Raw genomic sequence first — 25221 nt, forward strand, 5'->3', positions numbered from 1 at the left:
CAACGCCGAAAAATGGTTGCTGGTACACTCTGGTGACACGAAGGCCGGCCGGGCTACGGTATCACGTGGCAACACCGTTGATGAGGATCTTCGAGTTGGCTAAGGAGAAGACCGTATGACTTTGGTTGACTTCTTCGAGCCTTTCCGGTTAGAGGACAACTTGGGGAGTTTGGCTGAAAGGATGGAGGATGTCTTCAGGGGAGTACTCTTTCTGTCCTTTCCAGCCTACTGGTTGTGTAGCTGGTGGCTTGCCACCTTGAAGTGAGGGTTTGATGGCTTGTTTCACAGCTGGATGGGGGATGGTGATGCTAACTTGAAAATGGGCGATTTCACAACCTCAGAGATGTAATGGAGTTCGCATGTCTGTATGGCCATGTCCTTCCCCGAGTAAGGGGTAACAAAAACAAAACTATAGGTACCAGACGGGAGTTTGGACCAGGGTTTGCGACTAGCTGGTAACTTGCGAGCAACTGGGTAAGGCAGTTTTTCTTTTACCTAGATCTCTTTCACATCCTGCTCATCAAGATACATGGGGACCATCTCGAGAGGTGACAGCATGGCCACCATTGCAGTTGATACAGTGGGGAGACGGATGTGGACCATCGCCCTCGTGTGCATCCATACCACAGGTGACATTTGGCACGGTGTCGACAAGACGTTCTAGTGTGGTTGAAATGATGACACTGGTAGCAGTGCATTGGGTTTGGAATATACACCTGGAATGTGATTATTTTATAGCCTAGTTTGAGCTCTGACGGAAGCACCACTGTATCAAAGGTGAGAAAGAGTGAGTGGGCACTAAGGAGGAATCTACCTTTTTCATCACACGATGGATGGCAATGAGGCAGGATTCAGAGAGGCAGGATTGGAATTCGGCCTCAGACTGTCGAGCAGCTTGGTGTAAATTATACCACAGGAAGAATTCAAAGTTCTATGGGCCTCAACACAAACAGGGTAACCGTGGAGAAGCAAAGCAGCAAGCGGTAGTTGTGCTTGAGAATCAGAAGTGGTCTCCAAAAGCGAAGTGCCATTCTGTAAACGTGAGCAGGATTTCACAGGGCCGGCAACTGCAACAACACCTTTCTGAATAATAAAGGTATTTACTGTGGCAAAGGACTGACCGTCTGCAGTATGTGAGACCATGAGAAACCGTGGTGCAGTGGGAAAGGTATTTAAATCATTAGCCTCATTACGTTTACCTTTTGTAGATGTTGAGTGGGAAGATGCACTGTGAGGAAATCCCCATGATTGCCAGCATCTCCAACAGCACACCCCTTCACAAGAGGGCACACCTGCCTTAAGTAATTGGTCCCTCTGTCAGGTGTTTGTGAGGTGTGAACAATCTGCAATTTAGGAAGGTTGCAGCTCAGGCAATCACCCCTCCCTGGGCCTGGCATTACCCAGTCACCTGTTGTGTATCAGACATATAGGTCGGCCTTCAGGAGCGCACAAGGAGGAAGAAGACAAAGAACTCAAACGCCGAAGTGGAGGCACGAGAGAAGAGAAAAAAAGTTATAAGGGAGCAAAAAACAAAGGTGACACTGTTCTTACGTCAGCAACAGAATGCAGAACATCCTAATAACACCCCAGACATCCTCCCAAAGGAGGGGAAAAAGAATAGCAAGAGGATAGACATGCAGCATGGAAGGGGAAAAAATGCAGAGTTCGGCACCCCGTGGTAGCCAAGCACGAACCCGCCTAAGTGTGGCAAGCTGTCTTGGCGGAGGGGGGGGGGGGGGGGAGGCAGAAGGCTATGTGCTCACAGAATATCTAACTTCATGGACCTTAGTCTCATACCAGACAGTACCTGCACTTGGTAAGAGTACTCTCCTGTTGCACTACACAATAGAGATGTTGTAATGAAGTCAATCCTAATGGAGATTCTAAAATAATCCACTCTTTACATTGCTAAGTGGTAGTAAGAGTATCTCAATTTACACTCTTAGATTAGCACCATGTATATTTAATGTACCTTTCTCAATTTCTCTATTACACAATGGACAGCATCATGGGTGCCTGTTGCTCCCTAAGGGCACCCTGGATCCATCCTTTCAAGCTTGATTCCTACCTCAACCACTGCTCACAATTTACAGAATTATTTGTTGTTGCTTTTATTTTAATACCTCAACCACCCTATCTATTTTGCCCACAGTGCCAAAACGTTACTGTTTTAATTGAGCTTTTACCTTTTTTATTCTCCCGTCCATTTTCTTATTCCATTTTAACCTCTATCCTATATCATTATTCAGTTTTTCCTTTCTTCTACCTATTAATCATCCTACTTATGAGATTTGTCTCCCTTACACCTGTCTTGTGAAATACTGTTGCAACTTTAAATTTGAATTGTGTTCTAGCTTCATATAAATTTCTGTATGTGCATCCGAGATATTACTTTAAGCTTATTAAAACTCAAGAGGAAGGCACAAGAAAATGCTATCCCAACTTAGTGAGGCTTGTAGAAATGACATTTGTATGTCCTATAGCTACATACCATTCATCTTCCTTTGCATAACAAAGAATATTATTTATAAATAATGTATTCCGACAGTGCATGCAGCACATGCTATTAAAAATGTTGTACTGGGAAACTGTCCAACCAAAACCAGGCACACAACTAAAAATAATTTGTGCTGGTGCTTCACATGTTACAATAGGTCACGTCTATAATTTATTGAAGCTGTGGAACAAATCAACAAATACTACTCGCTCGGATCAGTTTCATCACACACTTGTGTTTCCGAATACATTGCAAGCTTGTAGCAACTAATTTCATTTTCACCGCTTGGAAGTTCTGTTGGTTATTTAAGTTGTTCTGCTACATTGTATTACTGTTCTTGTTTTTGGTTTATCCAGCATAAAATGCACTAACTCAAAATGATCCCTGGAATAACATTTTCTTACAGCATCTCCAATTCACCACCGTTTGTACCTCTTCCCAGTCTTGTTAATGCACAGGGTGTATCAAAAAGAATCATGCGATTCGGCACATCTATATTTCTGAAACTAACACCAGTCCATCTTACAGTAATTCTTTGATTTAAAAAATGCCCGCACTTACAGATGTTACTGTGCCAGCGCCCCAATAAAGTCCTTCGAATCAGTCTTCAACTGTGAGAAAAGGAAGTTCTCAAGCATATTGAGATATGTGCTTCATATAGTGTTCTCAGCAAATAAAACTGGTCTATACACCTTTTCCAATGAAATTGCACAAAACCATTAAATTTTGGAGAGTCCCTCCCGTGTTTTACACATTCACATGGTTGTTCCGTACCCCATATTTTCACATTACGACTGTTCACCTTTCCATTTAAATGGAATGTTGTCTCTTCACTAAACAAGAAGCGTGGAAGAAAACAGTCATCCATCACCATGAACGAAATTACAGAGCTCCACACACTGTTGTTTGTCACCTTCAAGAAGAGCTTGCATTAGCTGAATTTCGTATGGTTTCATGTGTAAACATTGACTCAACACACGTCAGACAGACATCGGGCATCTTGAGCTGTAAAGCGAACGGCTTTCTGCGGACTGTGTGAAACTAAGGCAGCTACTTCCAACATCTATGTGTGTCAGGCACGCGGGGACTGGCCGTCAATTTGCCTTTACACAAACAACCTGTTTCTTGGAATTTTTCATGCCATCATCTAATGCTTTGTGCCGTAGTATGATCCACACCCTACCTAGTACGAAAGTCACACTGAACAGTTATTACTGACCCACATTGTGCAAAAAGTAGACCACAAAATGCTTTCTGTTTTCCTGACACCATTTTTACTAGAACTGAAGAGGGTACACGGCTGCTACCTAATGAGAACCATGTAAAACTTTGAGGTTTGCTCTTTCCAACGGTACGTTGTTCACACATGTATCTCAAATAACTTATCACTTATTTTTAATACTGATGATTCTTTTTGATACATCCCATATTTAAAAATCAAGACCTATGGAGATTACACGTAATGAAAAAATTATTCTTTGACCTTAAAACTTAATTACACAAGACATTTTTGGAGGTTGTGAAATTTAATTCTGTACAAGTGAAGAACTTTAGTAAATACACAGCATAATTATTAACAGTATAGCAGTATAGTTAGTGAACTTAAAGGAGACAATTCACTTTCCACTTTTCAAATATTCTACTAGAAATTAAATTGTTGTACAATAACTACAGTGCATTCATACTAACAGTAAGCTCACCAGGCTGTTTTAACAGTGAAGCAACAACAATGGAAGCTCCAGGTAGAAATATTAACATTGTACGAATAAGGACTGCTACTTACCGTAAAGACACTAACTTGCAGAAAGGCACATTTCAACAACACTTAAATAGAGCTTTCAGCCACAGCCTTCATCAGTAAAGATAGAGGCATCCACACATGACTGCCACTTCTAACATCTCTGACATTCCAGCCTAAGATGCTGGAGTTGGCCATCATGTATGCATGAGGAGGATGTGGATGTGTGTGTGTGTGTGTGTGTGTGTGTGTGTGTGTGTGTGTGTGTGTGTGTGTGTGTGTGGGGGGGGGGGGGGGGGGTGTTTACTGATGAAGGCTGTGGCCAAAAGCTGTGTGTCTGCAACTTAATGTGTCTTCTTTATAAGTAGCAATCTGTCTTTTCCTATATTGTCAATGAAGCAGTAACTTATTGCTTACCTAAATTTAAAATAACTCCAAGAATTATGTAAATATACTGTTTCTATGTGCAATGTTTTATCTTAGCCATCCAAGCACTCTTCACACTAACTCAAAGCTTCAATGACAGCCAAGTGGAAACTAAGAAGTTACTGCAAAACTTAGCTTTGAGTCCAGTAGATGAGGCTTTGAGGCTCAATTCAGTGGCTCAGACAGATGGCAGTAATATTTGAAATGCAAAAATCTTTGTGCAAGTAACTGTCCTATAGGTGTTGGGAAACCTACCTTGTAAAGAAGTATAATAGAAATTTAATTTTACCTTTGGTAAAAGGTATGAACTACAGGTTCAAACATTAATTTAGTGGCAATTACATTAGCTATTACCAAGGGCAAAGCAGGCACTACTACTAGTAATCCCCATACACGATGATAAATTATTTTTTTCCAAATGTGACTGTACACAGAACTAACCTTTTACGCGCACCATTGATTTTGCTGTCCCAGCCGTCGTCATATTATTATAATTTCCAATATTGGAAGCAATGCAATAGTAATTATTTCTATCGTCCATTGTAACTTCCTTTATGTACAGAATTGCATCAGCAATGTCACCTTTTGCTTTCAGCGTGATACGATCTGTACTTCCATTTAAAATTTCATTGCCTGAAATGAAGATATTTACACATATGATTTTAAGGAAATCAAACTTGAGAAGCACACTACATGTTTATCTTTAAAACTTGTGTTCTTTTCTAAAAAGGATGTATTTTTTACACTTGCCTATTTTCCATTTAATTGTTGGAGTAGGGACACCACCAGTCTGGCATTCTAATGTCAAACTCTCACCCTCTATTACTATTGTGTTGTCAGGTAGGCGTGCAAATGGACGAGCTGTAAGAAAAACATTATATAGCAGATACAGTAATTATGAGTTATGCTTAAATATCACAACTGTTAAATACAACACTTAATTTTAATAAGTAATAAAGTATCTCAATACACTACAGCCAAATTCAGAACAGTATCAAATCACACACAACTTCTGTACTACTGCAATCTTTTTATTCACTTGTAATTGAAGTTCTTTACTGATTAACAAGTAAAAAAATATTGGAGAAAATTTACTATATTTTCAACAAAACAGTTTCCACTTTGAACAAACCAAGATTAGGTGTATATATATATATATATATAACGAAAGCGCTGGCAGGTCGATAGACACACAAATACACACAAAATTCAAACTGTTGCCTCATCAGGAAAGAGGGAAGGAGAGGGAAAGACTAAAGGATGTGGGTTTTAAGGGAGAGGGTAATGAGTCATTCCAATCCCGGGAGCGGAAAGACTTACCTTAGGGGGAAAAAAGGACGGGTATGCGCGCCCCCCCCCCCCCCACACACACACACACACCCACACACACACACACCCACACACCCACACACACACAAGCAGACATATTTAAAGACCAATATGTGTGTGTGTGTGTGTGTGTGTGTGTGTGTGTGTGTGTGTGTGTGTGTGTGTGTCTGCGTGCGCGCGCGCGCGCGCGCGCGCGCGCGAGCGAGAGAGAGTATACCCGTCCTTTTTTCCCCCTAAGGTAAGTCTTTCCGCTCCTGGGATTGGAATGACTCCTTACCCTCTCCCTTAAAACCCACATCCTTTCGTCTTTCCCTCTCCTTCCCTCTTTCCTGATGAGGCAACAGTTTGTTGCGAAAGCTTGAATTTTGTGTGTCTGTCGACCTGCCAGCACTTTCATTTGGTAAGTCACATCATTATTCCAAACCATCTCTCCACAAAAAGGCTGGAAATGTACGTAGGAGCAGTAACAGATGGAACAATGGCATAAAATGTTTATGGCATTGACAGAAGTTAATGTTTGACTGATAATAAAGCAATGAACCACACTGACCATTTGGTCCAATATTTGTGGAGGGCATGTTTTACAGTAAAAAATATGAGTGCGAGAGTGAGTGGCCAGTACTTGCTTTTTTTTGGGGGGGGGGGGTATAATTTTTAATACTACTTGTATACATACAGAAAAGGACAAGAAACAATACTAGCTTTCAGAACTACTAGTTCCTGTCTCAGAGGCAAGAGGGATAGGTTGGGGAGGATTGCCAAAGACAGAAGGGTAAGTAATTCAGACTCCAGGATGAAAGAGACCCGTCTCCTCTCAGGTTATAGGAAGGTTTGATAATGCAATAATACAATTTGTCTCCATACATTAAAGCAGAATGACAACTTCTTAAACCACTGATCAACTAACATTCTACACCAGCACATGATCTGTGATTTACAGGTTTATCAGGCGTAATAACAAAAATGCAAAGACATTACTGGCATGTTCATACCTGATCTCTTTCCAACAAAAAGTACTGATTCAAAATTTTACAACAGGAAATTTCATGTAACAAAAATATTTTTAGTTTCCTAGTTAGAAGTCAAAATATAAAAATTGACTTTCTGTAATTTTTTTACAGTGTACAATGAAACTTACAGATAACAATGAATGGAACACTTGCATTTGAAGCAAGATCAGTACAAGTGTAATTTCCAGTCTCATCGTCTGTTGGTTTCTCTATCACCAGAGAAGTTGGTTCAAGTTTGTATTTTTCACTTTCTTTAATTACTGTGTCTCCTTTGCGCCTGAAAACAAATTCAGTTCAGCATAGAGTGTACACATCTTTACATAAATTTCAGAGGTATAAAACTGAATTACACAGTGAGTTAAGATAAACTACAATAAACTGCAACAAACTATGACCTACAACTGACATGCACATTTATTGTTATGGAACACTTGTCTTATCCTAATAAATCCCCGTTACATATTTTCAAAATTATGACCAACTGAAATTTTCAGAAACACAATAACTTCTCAAGTAGTATCAAGTCGCTTACCTGCTACCTTACAACAAATAAAAAGCTCCACTGCACAGGATTAATAAAATGTTACTATACAGTCTGTCTACACTGAAGAGTGAATCACTTGTGGTGAGGAAGTGGCACTTACCAAATAAGCACCTTACCTCCTCCACAGGATGAGTAAGAATTAAGTTTCCCATCTAGCAGTGGTGTGGCAGCATGCAGTGACTTACATTTTGTTGACATACATTAACAACATTATTATCGAAAGGATAGATTGCTGCTCACCACTGTGGACTCTGCAGTCAGGCCACAGTGGCAATTCTGCACACACGGGCACCAAAAGGTGAAATGTTTAATAGCCTTTCCAGTCTGCAACTCAGCACCTCTATGTGGTAACAAATATTGCTGTTCCATTACTTTCCAATGTTTGGTACATATATATTAGCTATAAGCTACTAATTTTTTTATTCCATATACTGTTAATGCATTTAGTAGACAAAACACACCCGAGTGAGGACTCATTGCAACTCATTTAAAAAAAGCACACTATGGTTGGTACACAGCCTGTAGGTGCTCCTTGTGATGTAGTTGGGATGGTGAATGGAAACTTCTCTGCTTGCTATTCAGTTTACTGACAGACTATAGTAACAGAACACACCTACACTGGAAAGTTAAGACAAACGAGTTTGCTTAATGTGACACACTTAACAACCAATCTCCCTGCCTTACACAACTGTTTACATCATAGAGACTAACAATGTGTTGTTTTTCAAGAGATAGAGCTACAGTTCAGAATTCCACTCTTAAAAGTTTGAGAAATTAAGGTTCCCAGCAAGCTTACTGGAATTCAGTGTTAATCACGAAGCTCATGGCTACACACACAATTCCATCAGTAATTAAGATGAACTACAACAAAAGACTGCGCTGCTTGCCCATGATGAACACTAAGGCCACCCATGATTCTTGCAAACATGCTCTCAATTTTTTGAAAAATTGTATCTCGTGTGATTATTAATAAAATATATTCTGGTTTGGTTATTATTGCCACACAAAAGAAATTTTTCACACATTGTGCAGAAAACAAACATTGTTTAAATGCAACAAAAATTTATGGCAAGGGTATTCATGTACATGCAACATCTCATATCTATCTTGGACAGAAGACTGCAAATTAATTTGTAGTGTATCATGCAAATTATTTTAATTTATCTTTAAAGTCACTCACCGATATAAATTACTTACCACTCCAGTTTTGCAGTCGTACTGTTAGTACATTTCAGAACCAGTTTAAGCTGCCTCCATTCCATTACCTTGTAATTCTCAAAATCATACACAGGTTGAAGTTGTGGACCTGAAAAAATAATGCATATTTTCAAGGAATTTGTGAGTAACTTTATCAGCACTTTATTGTGGGCAACTGGAAATTATACAGTCCTTAGCAACTACACTAATAGTTGCTTTCAACACATGAATATCCAATAAGAGAAGGAAGGAAATAATTTTTTTATTATGAGCTACATATGAATACATAATTCCCCAATTTAAACTGTACCACATAAATAAGCCTTTAAAAATTGTCCATTTCCGTAGACAAGGTCACAAGTATATCAGAATAATGTAAAATGCCAATGTGTCGGTGTCGCAAGCAATCTTTTGTGTGAAAAAAAGAGGGAAGTTTCGTTACTATGATCACAAACTAGTAGCAACAGTCCTTTTGTAAGTGCAAATACTCACACAAATGATGTATGTGATTTAGCATGGATGTTAATCCTTACACTTTCCCAGGCCTAAAATTTTACAGCACTCGAAGTGAACCCATCTCAACAATTCACAAATTACTTTAGTATACAATGAAATGAGAGTTCTCCGAGATTCTCAAATTTATGTTAGATTTTGCAATTGGTCACTACTTCACATTAATGTATAACTGAAACACTCCCTCAAACTCATGGTTACCACTTGACCATGCACATGCAAGAAACCTTGTACAAAATACTCTAAGGCACCTAATGATTTCTTCACACATTTTACAGTAAATAAAGAATTGTTCTTATGTATTTTGGAATAGTTTTAACACTTCATTTGTAGTGTAAATTTAGGACATGTCTAGTGAAAGTAGTCATGAACGCATGTGTGTGTGTGTGTGTGTGTGTGTGTGTGTGTGTGTGTGTGTGTGTGTGTGTGTGTGAGAGTGAGTGAGTGAGTGAGTGAGAGAGAGAGAGAGAGAGAGAGAGAGAGAGAGAGAGAGAGGGAGGGAGGGAGGGGGCGGGGGGCAGCAAGTTTCAGTCAGGCCAACCCAGAGTGAAGGGGAATATACATTTTTTTAAATGAAGAAAGGAACAGCACATTTTAAAAATTACAACAGTATGTACCCATTACTCTAACAATTTAAAAATACAAAAGATATGTGATTCTTGTGGCTGATGTTGAAGGTAACTAGTTACTTCACAGGTCTGTTGCTGTTTTAGCAGCACTTAACAACAGATTCACACTTTCTTCCATAATATAACAAATTTTGCAAAGTTGTATAGGAAGTAGTTTGCATATTTTTGTGTTACACTAATCATACTTTGATATTAATTCTCAAAAATTTACTTTAATAAAATGATCAGAATTTGCACAACACTACCAACATCATAAATTACATTAGTTATTACAGCTGCAGAAATGTGATTAGTGATTAATATTACTGTCTTAACTGCTACGAACCAGATCATAACCTTTTTGTTATTTAACAGTAGTGTCGTGCTTTCCAGTTTTCCTCTCAACTGCACAAAGAACTCAGCAAAAACTGTCTAGAAACATGTAAAGTTGTGGAACAGCACTAAGGAAAAAACAGATTGTATGAACAGAAGGACCTAGAAATACCAGATGATTTCAGACCGATTATACAGGGTGGTCAGAGTCTGACGAGCTTGTATGGGTGTTACAGGGTAGACTGTACTGAGAAGTAATTGTTAAGAAAAGTGTCGTTTCTGTCAGCACTGACATTAGGACCTAATTGGCTAACTTAATCTGAAGTGGATCAATGTATGAAGTTTTTTCTTTTGGACTGTTTCTGATGATCCTGTATAATAAGGTATCAAAACCAGATTTTAACCCACAAAACATTTCCATGGACAGATGTTTACATAGACCATAATTTGTTGGTTATGAATTGCACATTAAAATTTTTGGCATTGCAAGAAAGGACATGGAGATTGGTTCTGGGTAAATTTAAAGAACCACTTAAATTCTCAAAGGGCCAAAAGCTAACAACAACCTGGAAAAAAGGGAGGGGGGGAGAAGGATCAGTTGATAAGAGACACTGAGGCATCAAGGAATTTTTATTTGTTAATGGGAGGAGTGCAGGCTGGGGCTGGGGGTATGGGTATACTGAGGAAAGGGGGAGGGTTAAATTGTCATTAGAGGGAAGGCTTGCACAGGGGTTAGCGTGGAGAGCTGCATCAACTCAATCTTCCAACTGAAGACCATCAGAAAACTTGTTATTTTGCTTGCTTCCTTAACACTGTTCATTTTGGGGGGGGGGGGGGGGAGGGGGTGCTCTGGACATTCCCTCATTCTTCCCTAGTCCATTAGTGACAGCAGCTAGAAATTCAATCTAATTGTGATAGTATGTAGGTGTAAAAATCACAGCACCGAAAGCCATATTTATACCAGAGATGAAAAATCTAATTAGTAAAAAATATTCACAGGGCCAAAAAAGGCAGAGTTCATATTTTTCACAAGCTACATAGCTCATTCTCTTTCCATGTACTTTGAGTCCTAGGGTTCAAAGGTGCTCAGAGAAAAACCTATAGAGGTGACAACTGATGTAATGGTGGTGACAGTTCATATCTGTTATTAGTTTTAACATTTTTGGTTCACTGACAATTGTGCATTTCAAATGTTGTAACATACATCCTACAACCAAACAAGGTCACAATGGAATAAAGACTGCTTCCAATAATTCAGAAGCATATTTATTATCTCTGTTACCCATTTCCTGTTTATGTATATATTTGTGACAGTTCTCTATAGTTTTTGGTTTGTCATGATGCTGCAGTGATGGATTATTAAATTCCTGAGGCAATGATCTGACTACCAAATTTATTACTGTGAAGAATGAAAAGTTGATACTAAACACGACATACAACAGGGAATTGAACGAAATGTTTACTAGTCAATACCATCAATTTCTTCCATGAACTTTCTGACAACATTTTCCTTGAACTGACAGTATACTCTTGATATTGAGTCTTCTGAGCCCACCAGTTACAAAGGGGCTCAACCAGATTTAATCCCACTGTCAAAGGCCAAAGCAGTTGCCTCCACTAAAAAGCTCCAAAATACATTAAATCACAGGAGTGGATTCTCTTGGTTGAAGAGAAAGAATTCTATGACAATGAAAGAACATCTACAAGAAAGGAAGAAGACTGGAGGAACTCTTTAGTACTGGGCCATCCAATTTCTCATATTTATTGGAAAATTTCTTTTTGAAAGCTAGTGCAAACTGAAAAATTTCAAGATAAATACCAAATATGACAAGCTATTAAATGCACTGGCAAAAACCAAAGAAGCAGAATTTGAGCCTGAAAGCAGCGGAAGGTGCAATTGCAAACTGACATTTTATAATTACAAACAGCAATTGTGATTACATAATTTTCTGGCATAATAAATGTGTATGCACTTCACAGGTATGAAGCTGGATTTAATCATTCGGACGACAACATTTCGACAATCCAACTGGCCACCATCTTCAGGTAAGATTGCAGGTGCGCAATCACGCCAGAAGCAAGCAATGGCCAACATTACTTTTCTGATATAAACACATTTTCCTTAAACTGACAGTATAGTACTGAAGATCCTGTTGATGAAAAAGGTATATCAAAAAATTTGTGGCTATCATTGACTAGTTCTGGCTTGACTGCACCTGTAATCTCACCTGAAAATGGCAGTCAGTTGGGCCATCCAAATACTGTGTCATCAGGACAAAGCCCAGCTGCATACTAATGAAGACTTAAACAAATTTATTAATGTAAGTGACAAATGGGATGTATTTTTGATGCTAGGTAAGCTCACCAGATGTTCCAAGTCACATGTTCCAAGCAGGAAAAATTAATGGACCTGGCTAAAGAAAATTGCAGCACATGTTATGTGACAACTTCGTTACTGGTTGACTCATGGAGCCATATCTTTGATGAGATTTTTTGTAACAACTTTAGAACAGCTACATGCACAATCATCATACTCCAATGTTTAAATCTGGGTGATGTATATGCCCTTTGATGGGTCAAAAACTAACTGGCAATGCACCTTGACCAAAGAAGTGAGCAATTTTTTAAATGGAAGGATGCAATTAAAATTAGCCAACTGTTCATAGGTTTTAAGCATACCTATGTTTCATGGCACAATATGATTCAAAATTAACATAAAGGGGATTACAAATTATAGCACCAACAATATGTCTCCTAGTCCTTTAGTGATGACAAAAGGAGATGACAGGTTACCTTAGGGTGATCAGATTTCCAAAATCATAATATGGGACACAAATTACAAGTTGAAATGAATGGACATTTTATAGAAACTTTTGTTAATATGCCTACCTTATCTAGCAGATTTGTTGCTTTATGCTACAATTGCATTTTTTAAAACTACAACATACACAAAAGTACTTTCCGTTAATAATCAAGTAAATATTTCAATGCTGCGACGTGCAAAAACAGTATATGACTTTCGTGTAACTAGGGTAGTAAATGATTATTATTTACGTAGGGTACTAATTTTCCACTCTCAATTGAGCGCGCGAGTTTAACCGTGGTTAGTTTCTGAAAAATGTTTTCGATATATTTTGCGTAAGTTTGATATTTTGAAAGGAAACGTTAGAAAAATTATGTTAAGTATTCAGAAAAATCAATCTTGGTTATAAGCACTTCCTCAACGGTCTACACACTAAACCACCTCTTTTCAACTGTTCATAAATCATTTGTGATCGAGAATACCCATTCTGCAGTAACATTAGTGCCAGGTATAGTATCACAAATGCAGAAAAAGAGCTACAATTTTTTCTCATCTGTTCTCTTGAGATGAAGGAAGCTGAAAATGGTAGACATTCCGGTTGGTTTAGTCAAATAGTGTTATATTTATTCTTTGGGTATGACCACTTTTTCTCCATCTGGTTATGCAACACATTAAAGACAGGCTGTTGCAAAATACACGGGAGAAGGATAATGGAAAACGCGGACAATACACGGTCCTATTTATTTTGTCGGGGCAATGGGAAACAATAAGGGACGATCACGAAAAATACGGAACGTCGGGTCACCCTAGTTTAACTTCCTTTTGGGAAGTACATTTCTCAACATTTGTTAACCACGCTTAAGAAGAAAAGAAAAAAAACTGTCAGGCTGTGAGCTAACAATGTTCATTGCCTACGTGAAGCACTAATGGCGGGTCTAGTACAGCAGGGAATACAACGGATACAATCCGTCGGCTTTGAACAATGACGTCACAAGTCGCCAGAGAGCATGTATTACAAAGATGAAAGAGCTGAGGAGAATGTTGAGAAACAAAGGAATGAGAGAGAGATAAACTTTATTTCACATATGTAAGGGCCAGTAGTATTTTCACGTTAACGATATCGCGTGTTTGTATCTTAGTATTTCTCCGCAAAATACAATGGAAAAAAATGAATGAAATTACTAGCAAAGAATACAGCACGTTACATGTATGTCAGTTGTATCTCGAAAGTCTTTCGAACTGTATTGCTCAAGTGCAGTACGGGATACAAGTTCAGCGTAGTCGATTTCTTAGCTTCAATTAGCATTGCTGTCCTGTTGTTCACTTGAACTATGTATCCCCTGCTTCACTAAACCGCAAATGAAACCCGATACAAATTAAAAGCTCATTCGAAGTGTGTTGCTTAAGTACAGTCCGGAATACGAGTTTGTCGTAAGGCGATTTCTTCGTTTTCACTAGCATTACTGTCCTGTTCTACACCTGAACGATGTACCCTCCGCTTCAGTAAAACCCAAGTGGAACACGGGATACAAATTGTAGATGTGCTGTTTATTTCGTCTTCGCTATTACTAACAAAGTACTATCAGTTTATTCTATCTCGTGAGTTTTTTTTAAAAGCCAAAAAAATTCAGTAGAATAAACTGATCCTAACATACAGATGGTTCAGTAGCTGATAAGTGTTTTTTGGCTTTTTTAAAAATCTCACGAGATAGAATAAACTGATCCTACTTACGAATAGGTGGAAATACACGTACGTTACATTTGCAACCTGTTTCATTTTATATGTTTTGATTGTTTATTTAACCTTTGTGTTTCACTTGTCTTTTGCTGTTATGTTTTAGTTTAGTTTTTTATTGATTGCTTAATAAAGTAGGATCAGTTTATTCTATCTCGTGAGATGTTTTTTTAAAAAGCCAAAAAACACTTATCAGCTACTGAAGCATCTGTATCTAATATCAAGCGATCGCTTTTAGATTCACATTCAATTATTTTAATAATAGCGCTTATTAGAACACAGAACTGCTTTATTATCTATGCCTCGAAGTGAAGACATTACTATCTATGACTAAGGAATGACGTCATTGTTCAAAGCCGACGGGTTGTATCCCCTGCTGCACTAGACCCCTAATGGCTGTAGAATTGCAAGATCAGAATCAAATAGAATACATGTAGGAACCAGATTAGTGCAGATCGTCAACTTATTAGTCTGCTTTAAGTGACGCATAACCGAGCTTACGTGCGGCAAGAGATTACATCACTGTTAGTCTAGTAAACATGCGCCTTTGCGATAATTGCTGACGTTAACCTTATCAGTAAGCACACAGCAATTAATTACATTCTTAATTACCGCTACCTGAATGCCGTGGCATTGTCAGCAGATACCAGGTTCCATGAAAAAATCAATTCCTTCTATTACATGAACGATGTGATGCTGTGGGAAAGTAGCCATTAATCTACACACCTCAGATAACAAGACTCGGCGCGGTAATAATGCTTTGCAGAACACCAGGCGCCATTTTAAGAAGGATGCATTATAATTCACAGTGACTCAAAATTTTTACACGAATGATCGATATTCACCTATCTTCTACATCGATGATCTAATAAAACTGTCCAGTACTCTTTTGCACTAAACAGTCATTTTACCATTAATTTGCTTATTATATTTCTTGTTTCTTTTTGAAGTTATGATGTGAGGAAACTGCTTGAATCGCCCAAGAGTAAATACTCTTGTTTTGCGTCACAGCAAGGGCTTGTTTTCGGTGTACACGGCTTTCGATGCAGGTGAATTTAATGCTAAACGCCTTTTGTATTGCACGGTTATGAAATATTGTCTAAAACAGTTAATTTGTTTTATGCGGTGGTAAATAAATAACTGTTGCGAATAATTTTTAATTTATTAGCTTTTAAAGATGCCATAGAAAAGTCGGGACTACTGAAGAACGGGATACAACCCGTCTGCTTTGCCCAATGACGTCAGAATTTGTTAGATTTATTACACAAATTTAACAGCAAAGACGGGTGTTCATAAACAAAGGAACCCAGGAGAGAGAAAGATGGTAGACAAACTTCACGTGCATTAAGATTTCGAACATAACGTTAAGGATATCGCTTGTTCGAGTCCTAGTTCTCGTGCAAAAAAGAAAAAACCGATTGAAGTAACGTTAGCATGGAATACCTACGTCAATATATGAGCTGTATCCTTAACTTTCGTCGATCTGTATGGATTAACTGCAGTACGCCTACCAATTGCAGTGCTGGCACTGCAAATTGTGCGTCATGCTTACACGAAAGCAGACAAAAGACTTGAAAGTAAAACTCGCCTTAAATGTTGTTCGTAAACGAAACTGAAATCGTCATGTACATTAAAATCTATAAATATAAAAATGAATGTATGTATGTCTACCATGCGCTCACAAACCATTCATCGGATAATTTTGCGAGCATCGCTACGTAATACTGGTTTCCATCTAACCGTAGGCCTACCGGTAGGTGTTGGCGACTCCCGAGATGGGCCAGCAACTGCCTCTTCCCTCATTTTGAAAATGTTTAGCACAACTGCACAATAAAAACACGCAGAACTGTACAGCGCAAAACAATAACGAAGCAGACGACAATGGCTACCTTGTACAACACAGTCAGCTACGTAATGTTGGCAGCAGTCTAAACTGCGTGCCTACCGAAGCTTCACGACGTTTACCGACTTCTGCCATCTAAAAGTTTACACACTGTAGTCAATCCCTGCTACACATCCATATGAATAAATCTTGAGTACGACGAGCAGATACACTCATCAGGCACATATGTTCGCCGCACTCACGATATCGTACGTAATCAGTAAGAAGACCAGGCATTTGCAAAAATCGAATGGTTGCCATCATGTCCACGCCCAAAGCCTGCTTTAAGGCTTACATATTCATGGGAATAGATTAATCCATACCTACAAAAGAAAATAGACTAAAAATACTTCTAAATGAACTGTTCTTCCAAATTATCTTCGAACTCACAAAGAATGTAATTAAGTACAGAATGAATTGGAAAGAACCAGTTATTTAAATCAATCCAAAAGAAAAAATCTTACGCAATGTCTAACTGAAGATGCGAATCGGCGAGTGATTTGTGATTGGGAAAGAAGGGATACACGCAGTGCCAGAAACCATTCTCTTACTCAACCCCACGCCCTAGTTGTCGAAACACGTCCGAATACGGTGATATGGGGTCACAAAGGATTCGGATGACTAACAGTATTTTGCACATGATTTGTAAGGTCTTACAACAATTTCAAATGTTAGAAAACGAAGATTTTCTGAATTTAATTATAGTCGCTTGCCCATTACCCAAAATACCTTTACGATATACTAATGAACGAATGTTACAAAACAAGTGTGATACTGCAGAACACTATAAAGAAAAACTTCAGAAAATTAGTTTGACTATCATCAGACACTGGACGGACACGCGTTTGAGGGTGACTTGTTTTCTAATAAGGAACAAATGGCTCTGAGCACTATGGGACTTAACTTCTAAGGTTATTAGTCCCCTAGAACTTAGAACTAGTTAAACCTAACTAACCTAAGGACATTACACGCATCCACGCCCGAGGCAGGATTCGAACCTGCGACCGTAGCGGCCTCGCGGTTCCAGACTGCAGCGCCTAATAAGGAACAATTAAAGTCTATAACGTTAGAGTTTATGATTTAACAATACTATACTGCCACTGCTACGCCCCAAGCCGAATTTGGCGGCACGAAAATCAGTTTAAAAAACGCGTAATTTTCCTGAATGAATAGCAGTAGTTAAAAGAATAGCAACATGTTTCAAAACAATGTGTTGCCTCTAGTGACCAGTTAAAGCAAAACTCCGGTGTTAAGTTGATTTACGATGTTTCCACTTGTTGAAATGCAACATTTTAATATGACAGAGATTTGTTAAAACCTGCGCCTTGCAATCAATAAACTGCCACATCAGTACACCAGCAGAAACGTCAACGCAAAACAAATACCTGATTTATCAAAAGTGTGAGATATTACATCAACTGAGATAATTACTCGCGAAGCTCGTGGTGAAAAGTTTGTAACCTATAACCAGAGAAATTAAAAAACCAATGCTACATGCTGAAAAAGTTACTCTTTGCTGTAGCCACTCTTTGATACTCTATTCAGGATCATAGATCTTTCAAGAGGCACTAACCTGTTCAAGAGCCATTAAGAATGTCACGGAGTTTATTTAGGAATTGAGGTGCACGAATGAAGCGAAAATTACATATTGTCTACGAATTCCACAACATAAGAAGCCACATTTGTCTGGAGTGAGCAATATAAACATATTAAGAAGAATGCAAGTTATTTAAAAAGTCCGCAGCTGAAGGAAGTATCTATCCAACACTTGTGCCGCACAGCGACTGACAGATTCTGAAAGACTTTCAAACGCTGGTCAACATCTGTATCAACGACTTGCAGGAAAACTTTGGCCAATGTCACTTTATTGCAGAGTGTACCGAAACTAGAGTTTTCCTCTTTCTCGCCTGTGTTGTACGTAACGAACATATACGGTGAACAATGAAACGACTGACAATGAAGTCTACTGGCAATGCAATATTTTTCGGACAGCCTGTAGCACAGGCCACAGACAGTTTGCAGACGGCCTTCTGCAGGGTTACTTCATACTAAATACCACGGGAACAACCCGAAACAACTGATTTCACCACGCAGATCGATTTACTCGTATAGATCCAGCGTTAATGGTACATGCGACAAGATTAGGTATTTCCTGAATGTTGAACAATGAGCTCAATCTTGTAATGAATACTTAAGGATTGTTAAACACTTGGTCTTTGGTTCCTCTGTTCGTTGCTGCGAGAAGCAGTCTTACTAGAGACAACTGGAAATTGAATTTATACGTGTTCCTACGGCTTGAATATCATTAGTCATGACACCATGAATATAGAGGAGGTATAACAAATTTTTTTCGCAATTCAGGTTTAAGAACTGTAAATAGCTCCTTAATACAACAATCATATGCCGTTTATTTAAATTTACGCAACACTTGTACCACAGGGACACACTACAGTTTCAGCGTCACGTAAAAGTAATGCTAAGCACTAAAGACAGCACTTTTTTTACGCCGGATTCTAGTATATCTATTGCTTTTTAATTTGCTGTCATTCTGGTGAACTGGAGTTGTGAGAAAGTAGTTTCATCCAAAATTGCCCCTATCTGAACGTGGCGAAAGGTTGGAAGAGGTACTAATTTTGTCACACAAAAAGAAAATTATCTTTGTGTAAATGGTGAAATAATCTCAGTTCTTTCTGCATCATCAAAACTGGTTAGAATCTAGTGACTAATGTTGAATGATAGCCTCAGCAGTCAAGAAGACATGCTTAACTTTCCTGGACGCTTCATCCCTTTATTACAACAAGCACATGAATGGAACTTATCGAATGGCTATACATGTGAATCAGTACAGGATAAATACCTGTAACAGGCAATGGTAATGGCCTCTTTCTAGCTGGTTATTAGACTAACTTTATACAATGCCTGGCTGCAATACCGCATAAATTTAAATTTTCGAAGAGAAATTACGCCGGTTACCTGAGACATTCTCCCCCCCCCCCCCCCCCCCACACACACACACACACACACACACACACACACACCAGTCCATTGTACCAGATGAGCTCCACTTTCATGGAATGAAGCACCTAATTGTAAACTACAGGAGCTCAAAAGAAGACATGGTATAAACTGTAAGACATCAAACACCCACTCCGTAATATGGGACTAAGTGTTAATTCCTCGCTGCTTAAACCAAATTGTTTTGTATTTGTATTTTTAGTCATGTTTCTTTCGGTAAAATATGTGTAACCTTTTCGAATAAATGTATTTTTTCCCCCCCTCAACGGTGCTTGGCGTTACATATATGGTACAGTCGATTACAACGAAACTAGAAAGGTAAAAACTGGCTTTTCCCTTTAAATGTTTTTCCAACGTAATCACTGAGAAACTAATAAATGTAAAGATCAACAAAAGTAACTGGGCACTATCCCGAAAATGCACTGTTACTGCAAGATAAGTTATGAAATTAGGTTCAGCGAGCCAGCTTTTTTACAGTGGTTTTTCTCCGAAGAGCGCTTATCTGGCACTCTTTTCCGTTCCGCTCCCCTCCCCACTCCGGGAATATGGTGTACACAGTTTCCATTCATTGCAGAATCCTCATGCACTGATCACTCCCGTGATCCTGCTAAACCTCTTTTAGCAAATAGTGGCATTACGTCGCTGGTTGCAAGGAGTCAATATTACGGCGTCTCGCAACTCATTTATAAAGAAAACAATTCTTTTATTTCCCCTCCTGTAAAAATTTTTGCGGACACCATAGCCACGATCGTTACTCGATTCCATCATCCACACCAAGTTACAACAGTTCAGACGTAATATATCATAAGCAGTCATTAGCACGGGTATCATTTCATTTGTATGCGATGGTTGGTTGGTTTGTTTTGGGGTTTTATGGGGGGCTAAACATCGAGGTCATTAGTCCCCTGTTCCAAACAGACATACTTGTAAAAGGCCTATATAGTAAAAGCAAAACCTCTGCACCCAGAGGGAGGGTACACCAAGGGGTACAGAGCTAAAATGAACATCGCAATAACACAAAATAGAGGACACTTAAAAGGAGCAGAGCAAATAGTTCACTAGAGTGAAACAGACTACAGTGGTTGATGGATCAGGTAAAAGGTCAACCACTCAACTACAAACGAAGAACCTCCAGCTGGAAAGCACTGATAGAGGTACCAACACAACTTGTTACCACAAGACACTATTTTGGTATCCACGTCACAAAAGTCGCTGGAGTGGGTGTAGCCAGAGAAATCATGCGAGAGCGCCCACACTAGAGCGAGTGAAAACCCAGCTGCACGGATAAAACGTAAAACTGAGTCGGCTATAGAGGCATCGCCACCTAGAATTAAAGGAAGTGCAGCTGGCAAATTAAAGGACTGCCGCAAGGGGGCTAAAAGAGGGCAGTCCATCAGAAGATGGACCACTGTCAGCCCCCGCATCACAGCGACACTTGGGCGGGTTCTCATGGCGAAGGAGATAGTTGTTCTCTGCCGTCTCCGAATTGGACACACGCGGTTCACCCACAGCTGAGTCCCTACGCGTGCTTCCCAAGGACGAGTTCCATACGGCCGTGGACGACTTTACCATGCGGAGCTTATTTGGCGTGTTCAAGACCGACCATTCAGAGCTCCAGACATCGCGGACCTTGCGATGTAGGGCTGACCGGAGGTCTCTTCCCACGAGACCAAGCTCCAGGGGTGGCGCAGAGGTGGCCTGCTGGCCATCCGATCGACACGCTCGTTTCCTGGAATGCCGATGTGGCTCGGGGTCCGTACAAACGTCGCTGAACGACCACATTCGGCGAGAGCAAAAACAGCATCTTGAATACCGTGCACCAAAGGGTCCCGAGGAAAACACTGGTCGAGTGCTTGCAATCCACTCGGAGTCACTGCATATGACAAATGACTCCCCAGGGCAGGAGGAGAGGTGAGCGAGTGCACGATAAAGAGCAACCAGCTCCGCAGTGAAAACACTGCTCCCACAACGCAAGGAATGCTGCTCAACGTAGTCGCCGTGGATGAAAGCAAACCCAGTGCGTGCATCGACCACTATACCTGCATCGCGAAACGAGGCAAGAAGAGCTATGAATTGTTGACGAAGACTGGCAGGTGGAACGGAGGACTTGAGAGTCGCAGGACAAATCCAAGCAAAGCCGCAAGCGAGGGAGGGACCAATGAGGGGTATAAGAAGAGGGCCGGAAGGATGGAGGAAGGGGAAAGGACTCTAGTGACGAGAGAAGGGAACGAACGCGGACCGCGGTCTGGAGACCCGACCTAGGCCGACGTCGTGGGGAGGGGAGCGCAGAAGATGTTTTAAGGAGCCTGCGGTTTGGGGGGTCGGGCGAGACATGGAAGCGGGCGATGTATGACGTGAGCAACTGTTTTCTTCTATGCGATGGGCATGGAGAAACTGGCAACGTTTAAATTTTTCGTGCATTCCGCTCTGAATAAATGTGCGTTCCGGAAGCAACACAGCTACTGCGAAGAATTTCGTGCCTAGAAAATCAGTCATTTATGCCATTATTTAAAACGTTACTCGCACGCTGCTGTATCTTCAAGAGTAATACATACTACAAAAGACCAAGCTTCAAGAATACAGTTCTCTGACGAATTACAAATTTTAAAATAACGCCATGTTGTAATAATTATCCTTCCGAAAAAAATCGAGGTATATTACTAAGCAATTTATTCCTCTTGAGCTTCCAAAATTTCTTGATCAGTCAACAAACGAAAAGTATTTGTAGCTAAACTACGGCAAACTGCGAAACCTAATGAGTACACACACGAAATTACGCCAACGCAATCACACATGGGCTGAGCCATTCGTAAAAGCTGCTGTTACGTGCTCTAATGATTTCTTCGAAATACTTCTGGAAATTTAAACAGAAGGCAGAACCTGTTAAACGACAGGTACCAAGACGTCCGCACATTCTCATGCGAAATAAGTTCAGTTTTCGAGCGGTAAGGTGGCTCGCGCATCGATGGATGGGGCCAGTGGTTTGCGCGACAACAAGGTCTTTAGCCCGGACAAGAGTAGACACGAGTTGCAGCAAAATACACAAAGAAGTACAGCACAGCAACAGAAATTAAAAGTAACAAAATCGTGGCAAACCTTGTGTGCACCCACACAACCACCAAAAGAAGGTATCATGTCAAGATTAAAAGAGATAGGAGAAAGTAGGAGAAATTAAACCAACATAGCAGATCGCCGGAGGCCGATCACAGGAAGAGCAAGGATGAGCCAGCCAATCTGCCAGACAAACTTCCAGCCTAAATGACGACTCAGTCTAGGCATCACAACATCTTAAAACATTGGGCACACCTGATCAGCTAAAATAGAGGGGAGATTTCCACCGAAATTCACTTCAAATATGGTGTACAGCGATTTGCAAGCCACTTGCATCACAGAATGGGCCATCCTCGCAACAGAGTAAGAAGCTACGTATAAAGCTCTGTATAAAGGGACAGTGCCCGATTCAGAGGCGTGTAAGGGAGCACGTGGGTGGGGTAGGATTCAGCAATCTGATAGCACACGGTAAATGATCGCTTGTGTACATGTCAGAACGGACCACTCGAGATGATGGGCAAGTTGGGCAGTGCAGAAGGAGAGGTTCAAATGGGAACAGGTGTGAGCAGAGACTGAAAGGAACGTGGGTGCTCCTGTGTTAAGGGAGATGAGATTACTGTGATAGAGATGCCCTCTTGGCTGACCTTCTCAGACAGGTTCTGGGAGAACCCCAAAGGGGATGATGTGTGTTGACGTCATGAAGCAGCAGAAACATGTGAGGGAGTTGCCCAATAAGGTGGAAGAACACTACCATTTACATCCCTCCATTTGATGTCACAAGGGCAAAGGGAAAATGCAGTGTGGAAGGAAAATGCGGACAGGAACAGCTTGAAGCTGGGTAGTCAGGGAGATGGCTTAACTCATGATGAGTAGTAAGACTTCCTCACAAGATTGATTTGCGACATCAGGGGAAGATCAAAGCAGACCGGGAAGAAATGCAAGGGCTCGAAGCTGTTGTTAGGACGCAATTTTGTTCCCTGGGGCAGAGAACAAGCTGATAGAGCAATTCTAAGAGCAGCCGTAAGACCTCTTTGTTGGATCAAAGGCTAGGAAAGCTCCACTGGAGGAGAGTCGTGACGAGAAAAGGGGAAGAGGGAAAAAATGAAGGGGTGTCCACTTGGCGGCTGCACTGTTACACAGTGCAGAGATTCGAGGATCCTGCTCCAAGAGGTCTACAGAAGCATGAGCATTCTGCTCCTATCAGTCTACAGAGTCAAGGGCAGAAAAGCAGTTGGCGGTGCCCAACAGCTACATGGAGGTGGCCGCGTGAGAGTATCACATGGCGACAAAGTCTAAGAGTATCTCCAAGGAGAAGACCGTCTGCCTTTGTCTTCTCTGAGCCTTTCCAGTTGGTGGAGGAAGACTCATTTGTTGGCTGGAGAGATGTTGGCAGTCTTCCTGGAGTACTCCTGTCCATTCTGGCCTGCCAGTTGTGTAGAATATGACTGCCAAAGAGGCGAAAATTTGGTGGCTTGTTGCACAGCTGGAGGAGGAGACGGGAATGCTACCATGACCCCAGGTGATTTCACAACCATGGTAGTGAATTTGAGGCCACATGTGTGCATGGCCATGTCCCTCATGGAGCAAGGTGCAGCACGAATAATACTGTAAGTATCAGATGGTAGAACTCAGTTTCCTAGTATCCAACAACTTGTGAGCCACTGGGTAAGGCACTTTCTCCTTCACCCATATATCCTGCAAAGCCTGCTCATCGAGATACACAGGATACACTCAGAAGGTGGCAGCATGGTCACCATTTTAGTAGACACAGCAGGGAGACTTAGGTGGACAATCGCCTCCGTGAGCATCCCTACCACAGGTTACACATTTGGCCAGGTGTCAAGACAGAGTGTGGTAACAATGAAACTGGTAGCAGCACATCAGGTTCAGAATGTATGGTCAGACTTTGATAAGTTCATACCTCGCTTTGATCTTTGATACAAGCACGACTATCAGAAGTGACAAGAAGAGTGTGTGGAGATACTAAGGATGCAACTACCTTTTTCATCGCCCAATGGACCGGAGTGACAGTGATCAGCAAGGTATGTTTGGATGTCTGCCTCAGTCAGACCATCAACCAGCCTAGTGTAAATATCACCGTGAAAAGAATACAGTGTTTGATGAGCCTCAACACGAACAGGATAGCCGTGGAGGAGCAAATCTGCAAGCAGTAGTTTGCTTTTTGAGACTACTTCTGATTCTCAAGCACAAGTGCCATTCTGTAAAAGAGCAGAACTTCACAGGGGCAGCAGTTGCTTCAACACCTTTCTCAATAATAAACGGATTTACCATAGCAAAGATCTGACCACCTTCAGTACATGAAACCATGAGGAACCATGGTACAGCTGGGAGGTTCTTAATTGTTAACCTCATTCCGTTTACGTTTCGTAGATGTTGACTGAAGATAATTGGCTCATTGCGAGAAAATCCCTCATGAATGCCAGCACCCTCGATGGCATGTTCCTTCCAACTGTGGGCCACCCCTCAGAAGGAGTACACACACCTTAAGTGGTTGTTCACTATCTGGTCAAACATCCCGA

The 25221-nt window shown here is 40.5% G+C and overlaps 1 protein-coding gene across 3 annotated transcripts in view; it reads right to left on the reverse strand.

The window, feature by feature from the left end:
* The window catches only part of LOC124797894 (basigin), a 77332-nt gene that overhangs the window by 19768 nt on the left and 32343 nt on the right, over positions 1 to 25221 (reverse strand). For all 3 annotated transcript variants that reach the window (XM_047261008.1, XM_047261007.1, XM_047261009.1), the window contains exons 2-5: positions 8742 to 8850; positions 7129 to 7277; positions 5412 to 5522; positions 5103 to 5294 (exon numbers count right to left, since the gene is read on the reverse strand). In XM_047261008.1, the coding sequence (XP_047116964.1) occupies positions 5103 to 5294; positions 5412 to 5522; positions 7129 to 7277; positions 8742 to 8850 (561 nt within the window). The remainder of the gene's footprint in view (positions 1 to 5102; positions 5295 to 5411; positions 5523 to 7128; positions 7278 to 8741; positions 8851 to 25221) is intronic.

This window comes from Schistocerca piceifrons, chromosome 5, assembly GCF_021461385.2.
Source record: "Schistocerca piceifrons isolate TAMUIC-IGC-003096 chromosome 5, iqSchPice1.1, whole genome shotgun sequence".
Classification (NCBI taxonomy): Eukaryota; Metazoa; Arthropoda; class Insecta; order Orthoptera; family Acrididae; genus Schistocerca; species Schistocerca piceifrons.